Source organism: Peromyscus maniculatus, chromosome 3 (assembly GCF_049852395.1).
Source record: "Peromyscus maniculatus bairdii isolate BWxNUB_F1_BW_parent chromosome 3, HU_Pman_BW_mat_3.1, whole genome shotgun sequence".
Taxonomy (NCBI): Eukaryota; Metazoa; Chordata; class Mammalia; order Rodentia; family Cricetidae; genus Peromyscus; species Peromyscus maniculatus.
In genome coordinates this window covers 79,971,190-79,985,835 of record NC_134854.1, presented here as the reverse complement: position 1 = coordinate 79,985,835, position 14,646 = coordinate 79,971,190, and the positions used below count along the sequence as shown (strand labels likewise).

The 14,646-nt window shown below is 44.6% G+C and overlaps 1 protein-coding gene across 2 annotated transcripts in view; it reads left to right on the top strand.

The window, feature by feature from the left end:
- The first annotated feature begins 528 nt into the window (after nt 1-528).
- Nucleotides 529-14,646, top strand: part of Nt5c3a (5'-nucleotidase, cytosolic IIIA) — a 39,937-nt gene continuing 25,819 nt past the window's right edge. The window contains exon 1 of one of the 2 annotated variants that reach the window (XM_042273415.2): nt 529-764. In XM_042273415.2, the coding sequence (XP_042129349.2) occupies nt 627-764 (138 nt within the window). In that variant the 5' untranslated portion in view covers nt 529-626. The remainder of the gene's footprint in view (nt 765-14,646) is intronic. The other variant, XM_042273412.2, reaches the window with a different exon arrangement.

Below are 14,646 nucleotides of genomic sequence, written 5' to 3'. Positions count from 1 at the left end.
TGGCTGCTCACACTGTTGAGGAAAGTATGATAAACTAGTGAGTAGGGTGAGGCTGCGAAGGGAAGACCCGTAGCACACAGAGCTCCCCAGGAAGCCCAAACCCTGGCCTTCCAACCCGGGATGCTACTGCGCAAGTCAGACACGGCGCCGCTGAGGCTGCTGGGCGTTGTAGTCCATGTTGGCAGAGTCGCGACACAGTTTCTGAGTGGGCAGTGGTTGAAGTCTCTTTCACTAGGGCAGGGATTTGGTTGTGGCCTCGTGTATGTCTGGGACGGCCTCACTATGTACTATAGGCAGAGCCTAGCGTCCGGAACGCTGGGATTCTGGATTACCTATGCGCTCCTTGTTTTTAGCGCGACTTGTGGAGGTTTCCTTCCGGGTCTCTGCGGCGTAGCTCTGGCGGCAGGGTCAGAGGAAGTTCCGCCTCCGTGGTAGGGGCGGGGGGTTCCGGGCCCGGGCCCCGTTGTCCCCGCCCCGCGGTCCCCGCCCCTCCCCTCTTCTGGGCGGGGCCTCCTGGGTCTCCGCCGCGCGGGGCGGAGCTCCGGGCGGGTGTGCGGCGTGCTGCCGCGCCCCTGGGCTCGTTGCCGCGGGTCTCGGGGCTTCCGCGCGGCACGCGGGGCTTGTCCATGGACCGCGCGGCCGTGGCGCGGGTGGGCGCGGTGGCGAGCGCCAGCGTGTGCGCGGTGGTGGCGGGCGTGGTGCTGGCCCAGTACATATTCACCTTGAAGAGAAAGACGGGCCGCAAGACCAAGATCATCGAGATGGTGAGTGCCGGCGCGGCGGCTCGCCCGCGGGTTGCCGGAGCGGCGTGGGCCGAGCGCGGCCCTGCGAGGGCAGGCTGCACGCGTGCCGATGCTTGGCGGTGTCTGAAAGAATAGGACGAACCGATGCTCCGAGACAACGACCTCTCGCTGCAAAACCTGTTTCTCCAGAGCTAATCTCAGATCCGCACCCGCCTCCAAGAGGTGCAGCTAATCCGATTCAGACTTCTGTTCAGGAGTCGGTTTTTTGTTTTTTGTTTTTTTATTTTTGCATCCGGGCTGCCTTGAATTATGTTGTGAAAACGGCATCCTCAGTGTTTTTAGAAATGCCAGCCAACCAGTGGGATATTGGGCTCGCCCGAATATTTGAGTGGTGTTCCTTGTCTAGTGCTCTAAGAAGTATTCTTGTGTCCCCCAAAGCTCCTGCGTGAATCCTTAAAATGTTCTTTGAAGAATTGCTTACAGCTTCGTTAAAATTGTTTGTCTCAAGAATTCCATGTGAGGTACATTTTAAAGTGACTTGTTGTCCCCAGGCTGGATGTGTTTCATTTGGGTTTTTTGTTTTGATGGTACTTGTTGAGCATTGAGTGTCATTTCGGAACCAAAACATAAAGTTGACGATCTATTACTACTCTAAACACTATTTTAGGTTATTTGTGGGTTATTGGAGCTTATTTCCTCTGTATATTTCTGGTTGCAAACACTTTGTGTCAGAAGTTTTGGTGCCTGTATCAAGAACTTAAATGGCTCTGTACTCAAAATTTATAATACATCAGTGGGGGCGGGGGAAGAAAGTGGATTTCTGTATCTTTCTGTATGTACTTAAGCTATGGACTGGTTTTTCACAAGATCTCAGGAAAGGGTTTGCTTTCGTTGTGAAAAATAATGAAGGCCCATCAAGACTGCCAGCTTCACTTGTTGGTACCGTACAAATAGGTCCATCTTTGTGTGTACATATAGTGTGTTGTTTTAAATTAGCTGTAATGTGTGTCTGACCTGCTGGTAGCTTTTCAATAAAAAATGTGAAAAGAGATTTTTTTTTTTTACTTTTGTAATTTTAGTTGATTGTTCCTTTAGATGGTAGAAATATTAGAATGACCTGAAATATGGATTCCAGCTCTGGGTCTTTCTCTTTATAATAGTCTTATAATAGTCTTAGGGTCTGCTGTGCCTGCCTCTATGCCCTTCCTTTATAGAATTTGTAGAAACCTGGGGATAGCCATATTCTGGTCACAGATAATATATAACTACCTAGCCAAGGTAGGCTAGGGAGAAAAAAAAAATGACACCAGTTGTGATCTTCTGAACCCACAGCAATCCTTTTGCCTCAGCCTCCTGAGTGCAGGGTTGCATGCATGAGCCACCCTACCGAGCAGGGCATTTTTAATTGGAAGACATTAGGGAATTGCTGGTGAGCTATGCATGCCATAGTGGAAATGTCCAATACCATAGCAACCTAGCTATCCAGAGAAAACCAATTAGCAGGCACATTAGAAGTATTCAGAGAGACAGGACAACCCGTTTAGCAAAGTTGGCTAGTGCTTTCCAAATTTAATTATCCCTGTGTGTGCTCCCTGAGTCTGTATTAACATCTCCCTCTACTTACACATGGAGTTTTCAACATACACACACACCCTCTCTACAGGGTATAGACCCCAGGGCTTTACACCAGCTAGGCAAGCATACCTACTTCATTAGTGCCCCCCGACGCCCCCTTCTGAGACAGGGTCTTTCTAAATTGTTTATCCCTGCCTTGACTTTGTTTACAGGTGTGCACCAAGGATTGTTTATCGTTGCCTTGAATTTGCATTCCTGCCTCAGTTGGGTTTACAGGTGTGCACCACCATGACCAGCTCCGGATTTCTCTTTTTCACACCTACAATCTCTTAAGATTACTGATTAACTTGTCATCATCAAACACTTCCTCTGTGCATTTTATTTTAAGACAATATAGATTTACAGTAGTACGAACAAGTTTCCGCCTATATCACATGCTAGTTTCCTTCGTTAACGCCTTGTATGACTCATTTGATACAGTTAATGAACAAACATTGACACATTAAATGGCCGTGGTTGGTTTTGGTTTTGTTTTCTCAGATTTCCTTCACTTTTACTCATGTCCTTCTCTGTTCCAAGAGTCTATCTTGGGTACCACAGCTCACTTAGTCATCATAGCTCCTTATCTTACCCGACAATGGTCCCAAGATTAAACCTCGGGACATGCGCTCTACCCCTCACCTACACCCCCAGCCTCCTTATCTCTTCTTGACTGGGGCACTTTCTCCGACTTGACTTGTTTTTTGTCCCTCAGTCTCAAGCTGTTATCGATAGGTAGTCTGTAGAATGTCCTTGGCTGGATTTCATCAGGAGGTTTTCTCATGATTAACTAGGGCTGTGAGTTTCCCAGAGGGTGACTAGCGAAGTGTTACTTTCAGCCCATTGCAAGGGTTCATGCTGCCCCCTGCCCTAACTGCTAGCTTGTAGCTATCTCCCGGGGAGGTACATCTGTCAGCATTTTCCACGGTCGGTTGTTTTCCATCCCTCCTCATGGAGAAGTAAGTTTGTGTTTCCAGTACAGAGTTACAGTTCACGTCCTCGGGGTAGAGTATCTGCATTAACTACCTGGGATTATTCTGTACTGGAAAGTCGTCTGTCCTCATTGATTTATACGTCATACAGGCTCATAGGTAGCTGTCTTCTATTTGGAGTTAAAATTCAGTACTGCTTTATTTGTTGCTAATCTTGTTCCCGTTTGAACCCTGAGAGCTCTGTCAGTTGGGTCTTCTGTCTTTGTCACACTCCCAGCAAGTCCATAAATGTTTTCCAGCTGAAAATGGCATGGTGGCTGCCCAGTAAATGGTGTGGCAAGAGTGACCAAGACTAGGCTAGGTCTTCGGGTGGTTTTGTTTTGAGACAGTCTTGCTGTATTGCCTATCCTGATAACCTGGATTTGATGCTCAGAACACGTGGGATGATGGCATGGGGATAACACCAGCTTGCAGGTTATCCTGTGATGGCCACATGCTCAGCCCTGCACCCCCTTCCCCCAAATAAAATAAAATGATAGATGTAATTAAAATTTTCTAGTGATAGAATTTTGAGGCATTTGAAATTATATCAGTTTCAGTGGTCCTCAGATTTGCTGGTGTGTTGAAACAGCCTCTTTCTCCTTGTGTAGCTTAGGTTGACCAGGAACTTGAGTGTCCTCCAGCCCCAGGCTCCAGAATGCTGGGATTACAGGATTGCTCTATCTTGTAATGCCCAGATTTCCAGATTCTCTGCGCTATCAGGACAACATGGTCATTGTCGTCGTCGTCGTTAATTTCTATATCATCAGGGTTGTCTCCTGCAGCAGCAGCAGCATTGGGTCATTGAGACAAGGTGAATTATTTCCTGCTGCTTGACACACAACCGACTTGACAACAGTTCAGGTGCCACCATGTCCTGTATCTCTGTGAAAAAACATTTTCAACGGAGTATGTAGAAATGTGAATATATGTTAGCATTACAAGTGAGCATTTACAATTAGATTTTTAAATTTCCTGTTCTGGGGATTGAACCTGTTGCATGCCAAGCAAGCCCTTTACAAAAGCCCATTTACATATTTATTTGGAGACTGAGTTTCAATAAATTGCCCTGGCTGACCCTGAATCTGCAATTCTCTTTCCTTGTCTCCAGATTAGCTGGGGTTACAGATGTGTATACCAGTAAGCCTGTGACAATAGATTTTGATAAGGAATGATGACTCTGGGACAAGAGAGATAGTTCAGTGGTTAAGAACACTTATGGCTTTTACAGAGGACCTGGGTTTGGCTCCCAGCAGCCACAGGATGGCTCAACACCATCTCTGACTTCAATTCCAGAGTGTCCAATGCCTTCTGACCTCTTCAGGCAACAGACATACACACGGTGCACATGTGTGTGTTCAAGCAAAACACTCATACATATAAAATAAATAAATCCAATTTTTTTTAAAGAAATATGATTTTGAATCACAACCAAGTGAAATGTTAGCCAAAAATACCCAAAAAGAAAACAAACCAAACAACAGCAACAAAAATCTCCAAAACAAGGTTTGATGCTTCTCATCAGTAGAACCTGTATCTAAAAACTCGTACTTACGATGCTTGGATTTCAACAAGCCAATAGACGTTGGGGTTGTGCTTTTTTAATTTTTACAATTACTGTGTGTGTGCATGATATGGGAGGGGCACACACATGCTCATGGAGCTCAGAGGGCAGCTTGAGGGTCTGTGACGTCCTTCACCTTGGCCTGGACTCTGGCCACTCGGTGTGTGCTGCAGGTGCCTTTGCTCCAGAGCCATCTTGTCAGCCCTTGTGTTGTCTTTTAAGGCAGCGTCTTGCTATGAGGCCCAGACATGCATGGAACACAGAATAGCCCTGCCTCCGCCTTCCAAATATGGGACAGAAAGCCATTTTTTAAACTGAGAATGCTCGTCATTGCCATGTCCTAAACACTCTCTAATAAGATCCAGAAACCAAGAAGACTCAAAGCAAAAAGTCTGCTTGCTGGTGATGGAGTCATGTTGTCCTGGGGCCATGGAACTGCAGAAATTCTGTAGTGACAATATGTTTACTTTAGATTCAACATCTTTCTGCTTGAGGTGTTGGTTAAAGCATTATCTAACAGATTGTGCTTAACAAGAGTAAATCTTTTATTTATTTGTTATTGTATGTGTGTGTATGTATGTCTGTGCACACATGTCCCAGCCCATCATGGAGGTCAGAGGACATGTCTGTGGAATCAGTTCTTTCCTAGCTTTACATGGGACCTGGGGGTGGAACTCAGGCAGCCAGGCTTCATTACAACCACTTTTAAAACACTAGCAATCTCGTCAGTCCCCAAGAGTAAATCTTTCTTTTAAATTCGGACACCTTCCTGGAGCAGGGGCCTGTGTCTCTAGTTCTAGATGGCCGTTTCTTGGACAAGTGCCACTCAGAATCAGCCCACAGAGAGACTGCTCCGGCAGCAGAGACAACTGAGTGGTTGTCCAAAAGCGTCCTGCTACCACATACACGTTTGCTTGGCTCCTGCTTCAGCTTTACTATTTGCTCAGAGTTGTCAAATTATATTTGTCTTTGGGTTGTTTTTGTTTGTTGTTTGGTTGGTTTGTTTTTGTTTTGTTTTTTGAGACAGGGTTTCTCTGAGTAGCTTTGGAGCCTTCCCTGGAACTCACTCTGTAGCCCAGGCTGGCCTCAAGCTCACAGAGACCCGCCTACCTCTGCCTCCCAAGTACTGGGATTAAAGGTGTGTGCCACCACCACCCAGCCTCAAAGTGGTTTTCTAAGTGGGTGTACAGTATCTTTTCCCTGGCTTAGGCATTACCACGGTGGCATTACTACATTACCCTTGTAGTGCCCAGTAAGAATGAGAACCCTGGGTCAAACAGCTCAGGACTCAGACCCTTGCTTTTCAACTTCTCAGTGGTGTGGCCTTGCCCAGGTTGCCTGCCCTCACTACACCTGAGCAAACTGTAACTTGGGAAGTTCTCTCTAAGCCGGGGATTGTTTTCCATGTCCGTGAAAGAAGGGTACTGTTACAGGCTGAGTGGGCCCTTTGTGGCTTTAGGATGGAAATCCAAACAGACTGCAGTTCTATGTCTGGACCAAAGGCAAGGCAGGGAAGGCCCAGTGTAGGTATGTCCAACCCTCCTTCCGGGAGAGTGTGCATAGCCAGGCCTTCAACTTCACCTGCACCACTGTCCATACACCTGGCTCAGTGTACCTGTGCATGTGTTCTGGACTCCTCTGCAGCCCCCCATGGACGGTTCTAGGTCACACTTGTCATGGTCATGGTCCTCGGATGGAACCTGCCAGCCAGTGTTTTATTGTTGGGAAAGACAACCAACTGAAATGCAGGCGAAGACTGACGTGCATGCCAGAGAGCCAAGGAAAAAAGCTCTATTCAGGCTACAGCTCCCTTCAGGTTGGGAGTCCGCCAGCAATGAGGCGGGGAGAGGCCCCTGGGTGCTCCCATTTTCTTATCATCTTGCCCAAATGTTTGTCCTTGAGCAGTCAGTCTTCCCTGACAGTGCTTCCCTTGAGAAAGGAAGTAGCCTCGTAGGAAGCCCCACCTACTCTCTCTGTACCCTTTACCCTTCCCTCAGTAGATCTTTTTTTTTTAATTGAATGATAAAGACAATGTGTTTTTCTAGATTAGTTTTTTGTTTTATGCTTTTTTTTTGTATTTTAAAAATGGTGTGTGTGTGTGTGTGTGTGTGTGTGTGTGTGTGTGTGTGTGTGTGTGTGTTACTGTTGCTGTTCCCAGCACTGGGGATTCAGTATTCGAGGAAAGCATTCTATTTCTGAATGAATTCTATAGCTGCACCCCCAGCCCTAGTGTTGACCACCCTTAGAACAAAACCCTCACCTCATCGTTCCTCCGAGTTTAGGAAGTTGCCTTTGTTTTTCTGTAATGAAAGTTTAAGCTGTATAAAGCATGGCATTTTCTGACAGGCATTTCTGACAGCATGGCATTTTCAGAGACATGTCTAACTTCTAGTCCCTTGTGGTATCCTTACAGGCTGTGATTTGGTTTTATCCTGGAAAATGAACTGATGGCTGATAGCTTAGCAGAAGTAGGGGTAGTGAGAAGGGACACGTGTTGTCCTAGTAACAGAGGATTTAGAGATTAGCGCTTTTAAATAGATTGTGCCTTCCAGGTAGATTGGCATCTGATGAAGATTAAGGAGGTCATTTGTAACTGGATATACCAAAAGATGTCACCATGATCTCCTTTGCTTTCAGGTCCTTAGTTTTCTAAGCTACTTATGAGGCAAGAACTAAGAAAGGAAGGGCAAGAACCCAGTAGTAAGGCAAGAGCCCAGATGGGCTACCAGAAAACTCTGTCAGTAGAACAAGAGCCACAGGGGACCACAGGACTCCAGGGAAACCTGAGGGACCCCCAGGACCCCAGGGAAGCCTGAGGGACCACCAGGACCCCAGGGAAGCCTGAGGGACCACCAGGACCCCAGGGAAGCCTGAGGGACCACCAGGACCCCAGGGAAGCCTGAGGGACTACCAGGACTCCAGGGAAGCCTGAGGGACCACCAGGACCCCAGGGAAGCCTGAGGGACTACCACATAGGTGATTAACTCTATAGTAGGGTAAAGACCCAGTAGGGGGACTGAGTGGAAGAAGGGGCACCCCACAAACAAATCCATGCCAACTTATGTGGTGGTTTGAATGAGCATGGCTCCCATAGGCTCATATGTTTGAATGTTTGTTCCCCAGTTAGTGGAACTATTTGGGAAGGATTAGGACGAGTGGCCTTGTTGGAGGAGGTGTGTCACTAGGGATGGGCTTTGAGGTTTCAAAAACCCTTGCCACTCCCTGTTAGCTCTTTCTTGTGCCTATGGATCAGATGTAAGCTCTCAACTACTGCTCCAACAAGCCATGTCTGCCTGCCTGCTCTTGTCTTATGTTCCCAGTGATGGTCATGGACTCTAACCCTCCAGAACCGTGAGCTCTAAATTAAACACTTTCCTTATGTAAGTTGCCTTGGTCATGTTGTTGTGTCACACCAATAGAAAAAGTAACTAAGACAGTTTACTCCTCAAGTACCAGGATTTTACATTGTGAGTGTTTTTAATATGATGATTCATTTCAGATTAGGTAGAGCGACTCAACTGAGATTCATGTGAAGGTGGGATCTTACATCAAGGAAAATAACTTCAGCATGATTCAGCCGGAACTAGGAGCTGTATTTGTTAAGAAAAAAGATAGTCCATGCTTTAAACTTCAGTTGGAGTGGAGGGAGGAGAGGAGAGACTGAGAGAGGTTTAAGTGTTTTAACAGTAGTGGTGTGTGTGTGTGTGTGTGTGTGTGTGTGTGTGTGTGTGTGTGTGTGTGTGTGTGTGTGTGTTTCTAATTACGTTTTTTCAGAGAATATAACTTAGAACCAAGTTAGAAGATGAAGCAAAGTTTGAAAATTAAGTAAGAACTATGAACTTGTTTCCTTTTGAAACTGAAGGTGGTTTATGAGGTACATTGTTCAAGGAAGAGGGAAGTGCTGATAAAATTAAACCCAAAGGTCACAGACTTTTAAAAAAATAAATAAATAAATCTAATTTGTGAGAAATCCTGTCTTCAAGGAAGTAAGAGATGACCCTGATGGCAGAATTTGAGGAACAGCAATCAGTTAGTCAAGTTTGGAGAAAATGTGTTTTAAGACAAGAGATGTAAGTACGCTAAACTTTGGACACTGACCTTATCTTTATAGCTAACTCTCTTTCTGTGGAATTGTCTGAGCATACGAGGCAAGAGCTCTACCACATCCCCAGCCTCTGAGATTATCCTGAATCCCCAAATTAGCAAATGTTCCAGAAATGTTTGTAGCAGGCTATATGACTTTGTTCTTCTAAATCACGTGGGTCATGCTTCCTTTGCATTATCTTCATGCCACAGTTAACCACACTTTCAACCCTAATGAGTTTGATATCCTAGCTAGTGAGCTTGGAGTTGCTTCCTGAAACAATTACTGTTTTTTCTTGTTTCTTTTATTGTGTATTCATCTGTGTGACAGATGAGACCCGTTTCAAGCAAGTTCCTAACATTTTTAGTTCAAAAACTCTTTTTCTCCTTTTACTTTCTGTATTTGTACTAACAGCATAACCATTGATTGAGGGTTGAAAGGTAGGCATGTTTTCCTCAGCAGAGCAGTGTTTACCACCTGGCTAAGGCTCGCAAAAGCTGCTTACAGAAATCATGGCAACCAGAAAATATGGAACATTATTTTTTAAGTGCAGTTCTCCCACTTGCAACCCTATCTCATATACACAGACTGAACCAGGAATCTGCAGATAAGGACCAGCAATCTGAAGTTTCTGTTTGGTTGTTGTTTTTTGAAAGGAATGTCATAACTGTAGTCTTATGTTGGGGTCAACTCATCCTCCTGCCTTGTCTCTCAAGGGTCCCCACAGATATGAACTCTCAGGTCTAGCCAGCCTTCTGCTTAAACAATGTGTTTTAAAGTTGTACAGGACTTTCAGTTCATTCTGTAGATTTATTATATTTACTTAAAAATGTTTTATTTATTTATTTATTTATTTATTTATTTATTTATTTATTGTGTGTGTGTGTGTGTGTGTGTGTGTGTGTGTGTGTGTGTGACACATAAGTGCAGATGCTTTCAGAGGCCAGAAGAAGGCATTAGATCCCCGGGAACTGGAGTTGCAGGCAGTTATGAACTGAACTTAGGTCCTCTGGAGGAGCAGCCACTGTTCTTAACTGCTGGACCATCTCTTCAGCCACCAGTATTTTACTTTTTGATACAACTGTGAATGGGATAGTTTCCCTGATTTCTTTCTTAGCATGTTTGTTATTGTTATGTGGATAGAAAGCCTACTGATTTTTTTGTGTCTTAATTTTGTATACCTCTATTTTACTGAAAGTGTTTATCAGTGCTAAGAGTTTTCTGATGGGGCTGTTGTGATCTTTATACATAGAATCATATATCTGCAAATAAAGATACTTTGACTTCTTCCTTTCTTATTTGTGTGTCCCATTTATTTCCTTCTTTTGTTCAAGCTAAGGCTTAAAGTGCTATATTTAGTGAGTGGAGAAAGTGCACCCTTGCCTTAGTCCTGATTTTAGTGGAAGTGCTTTGACTTTTCCTCCCTTTTGTATAAGTTGACTATAGGCACGTTGTATTTAGCCTCTGCTATGTTGAGATGTTTCTTCTGTTCCTAGTCTCTTCAACGGAATGGAGTGATAAACGTTTATTTTGAATTCCTTCTCCAGGGTTTCATCTCATTTATTCTTGGTGGAAGAGGTTACTATGTGATTAGTAATTTTTAAGATTTATGCTACCTTGATTTCTCATGCTGCTTATGTTTTTGTATTGGGGCTTATGCATCTGGAGTTCAGGCATTAGTTGGATTTTTTCTTTTTAATCACCTGTATTCTTCATTGGAAGTATTTGCAGTGTCCAAAAGGGACTAGGCTGTAATTGGGTTGTAGTTTTTTTGTTTTTTTAAACTCTTAATACTTGCTTCTACAGTGCTGGGCTAGGTTGCAATTCCAGCAGAGGGACACATCTTCTCTAGCATTTGTTGTTTTATCATGACTGCCGTTCTGACTGGGGTAAGATGGAATCTCAATGTAGTTGCTTTCTTGAGGCAGAGTTTCTCAGTGTAGCTTTGGAGCCTGTCCTGGAACTCACTCTGTAGACCAGGCTGGCCTCGAACTCATAGAGATCCGCCTGGCTCTGCCTCCCGAGTGCTGGGATTTAAGGGGTGCGTCACCACCACCCCACGTGTAGTTTTAATTTTGCATTTCTCAGATGGTTTAAGTGTGGTGGTTAATTTGCTGAAGGGGCTTTGTGTGATTTTTAAAAAATAGATAGCTAATAAAATCCAGAATGAATTTTGTATGATTAAACTGATGTTTATCTCTGAACACACAAGAAATTGGCATTACTAAAATCTAGACTAGGGAGTAGAGATTAAAATAAACCTGGGGTCTGGCATTGTAGCTCAGTTGGAGAGCTTTTGCCTGGCATGCAGGAAGCCCTAGGTTCAATCCCCGTCATCCCATAAACCAGGTGCTGTGGCACACACTTGTCACCCCATCAGCACTCAGAGTCCCAGACAGTAGGATCCGAGGTTCAGCACCATCACCAGCTATATGGAACTGTGTCTCAGAAAACGAGGGACGGAGGGAGGGAGAGAGGGAGAGAGACAGAGAGAGAAAACGAACAGAGCTTCAACTTGTAGAACTGTAGAAAATTTCACAAGGTTTTTGGCTTAGCCTTAATTCTCATAGTAGTTGAAATCTTTCCTATATGGTTTTGTGTAAAATCCTTTATTTACCTTTTCTTGCTTTAAAGTTAATTTAAGCATTGAAATCATTTAGAGATAATTAGGATACATAAAAGAACATGTATTTTTAAATTTTGATTCTGCTGGGACCAAAATGGAACTCAGGGCCTGGCGTATGCTAAGCAAATACTCTCCCATTGGGAATTTGTCCCCATAATTATCTAATTTTAATCCTTATTTGTTGATTGATTGTATTATTTTGAAACAAGGTCTTGCTATATAGCCACATAGGACCTCAAATTCATAATCTCCCTGCCTTAGCCTCCTGAGGACTGGCTTTGTTGCCAGCAGTGCAGCTTTGAGGAACCCCTCAGAGCCTGAAGGGCTCTGCTCGGGCCACAGGTACCTCAGCAATAGCTGTACATTGTGATTTGGGGGTGGGGAAACTTTTTTTAAAAGACAGGTTCTTGCTATGTACCCTCAAGTGGTGTAGAAAACTGTAGTCAGGGCTGGCCTCAAACTTGCAATCCTGGTAGACTCTCAAGTACTGGGACTGATCTGGGGCCGTTAGAGCTAGTTAGTCTGCAACTAAATTTAGAATGGGTGTGTGTGCTGTTCTAGTTCTTTTCCTTTCTTTGTTTCTAGTCATTTTCCTTATCCAAAGAATTCTGTCCTTGAAGAGGAGACTTACTAGGTACGTTGTGCAAGCTTTCAGATGGATAAGGGACATTTCTCAAGGCTAGGTTGGTGGTTCATGCTTATAATCCTAGTACTTGGGAGGCTGAAGCAGGATAATTTCTACAAAGTCTAGACTACTGTGGGCTACTGCAGGCTAGCCTCAGCTACTGCATGAACTCCTGTCCTAATGTAAAACAAGGAAGAGGAGGAGGAGGAGGAGGAAGAGGAAGCAGAACCAGAGCCGTAAAACCAAAACAGCAGGAAGACTCTTCCCTGTGCATGGGTGATGAGAGTTAACTGTAGTTGATGAAAGGGACCCTTACCTGTGCATGGGTGACAGGGAGTTGCACTGTGGTTCATTAACCATTTAACGGTCTGTGGTGCCTCTCAGAGGGAGGACTACAGTCCTTTAGCAGGTGGCATGGTCCATTATGTTGAAAATAATGGGTGTCAGCCAGCAAAATGTTCAAACCAGAACCAAGAGAATAAGGCAGCCCTTTCTCTTGTCTTGTGTCTTCTAATCTAACTGCATATTGTGCCTCGGGCTGATAGGCATGTGCCACAGCATTGGCATTTTCACTGTTTATTTAAATGAAAACCATACCTGAGAGATTGTTTTGCTCCCATTAAAGTGTCAGTCATGACTGGGCAGGTGGCCCTCAGGAGGCAGAAACAAATGGAACTCTGTTGACTTCCAGGCCAGTCAGGGTTACATAGTGAGATTCTCTGTCTCTAAATAAATAATTGTTAATTAAACAAGCAAAAGTCATTAAAAACAACAGACAACCCAAAACATCCCAGCAGTCAGGAAGATGTACAAGGTGCAGGTTTTTGTCAGCAGGTGGCAGGCTTCTCCTGCAGTAGACACAGTGTTGATGCACTTTTTATATGTGTTGCTGGAGATTGAGCCAGAAGCCGAGGCTTGCTAGTGAGGCAAAAGCTGTCTGCTGAGCTACCTCTCTGGCCCTGGTGTTAGGTGCTTTAAATGTTTCCTTAGTATATATTCATTGTCTGAAGGGCATGTGCTCTTTTTTAAAGACAGGATTTCAATGTGTAGCCTGGCCTTGTCCTCACAGAGATCTGCCTGCTTCTGCCTCCTGAGTGCTGGGGATGAAGGGGTGAGCCGCCATGCCTGGCAGGTTAGTGCTCTTATGTAAGCCCTCAGGGTTACTTTAACAAGTAAGCTATAAACTTTTAACAAGTGTGACAACAATTATGGCAAACTTAATTGTCTTTTGGTCATTTTGTTTTACATGCTCTTTGCCTTCTCTCCCTCTCATTATTATTTTTTAGTCTACTTGAATAAGAAAGATACAAAATTGTCTTGCAGTTGATGAGGGGTTGCTTAATCGGTTTGGTAAGTTCCTTCTTGTACGGAGGTGGAAGCAGATAGTGTGACCTGAAAAGTTCTCTGTTCTCCCTTGTCTCCTCTGCCTTGTCCCATCACAGTGCCTCTCGTGTATGGCCCCATGTGCCCTTCTGTTTGGGAAGTTACATTGGAGACAGCATTAAGAACCCTATAGTCAGATCCGACCCTGGTGCATGGGCAGACTTCTGGGAATCCGGTGCCTGTGGTGTGACACCTTGCCCAGCCTTGGTGCAGTGGGAAGGGGCTTGGACCTGCCTAGGCTCAGTGTGCTGGGCTCTGCTGACTCCCCATGGGAGACCTTGGTTTGGGGGATGTGGGGATGCGGGGTGGCTTGGGAAAGAGGGCTGGGGGTGGGAGAAGGGAGGAGGGGGAGTCTGTGGATAGCAGGAGGAGTGAGTAGAAAATGTCTTAATAAAGAAAAATAAAATAATAGTAATAAAAAAAAGAACCCCGTGGTCAAAGTAATAAAAAGAGAACCCCGTAGTCAAAGCCAGTTGTGGTATGCCCACCTGTAGTTCAAGCTACTTGAGAGTCTAAGATACAGGATCTCTTGAGCCAATGCATTTGAGAAAACAATAAATGTCATAACAATAATACAAACACCATATTTTTAAAGATTTATTTATGTATATGAGTATTATTTATGCATATAAGTTTTGCCTGCATGTGTGTGCCTGGTTCCCAGGGAGGTGAGAAGAGGGTATCAGATCCCTTGGAACTGGAGTTCGAGATGGTTACGAACTGCTGTGTGGGTGCTGGGAAGAGAAGCCAGGTCCTCTGCAACAGCAGCCAGTGCTCTTACCCACTGAGCCATTGCTACAGCCTTCAAATCACCATGTTCTTATATCCAGCTTCCTCGGGAACAGCGATCAGTTAGTACATCCTCCAAGGTCTTGTCAAACTGTTATAATGCTAAAAGAACAAATGAGTCACTAGACAGATTCTTACAGAAGCAGAGAGGAACCAGTTGAAAACCTCTAAGCCTTGTAGCATTCTGAAATGTAAAAACTGAAACTTCCTGACGTTAGTTAGCATTAGAAGGAAAAAGAAACAAGTC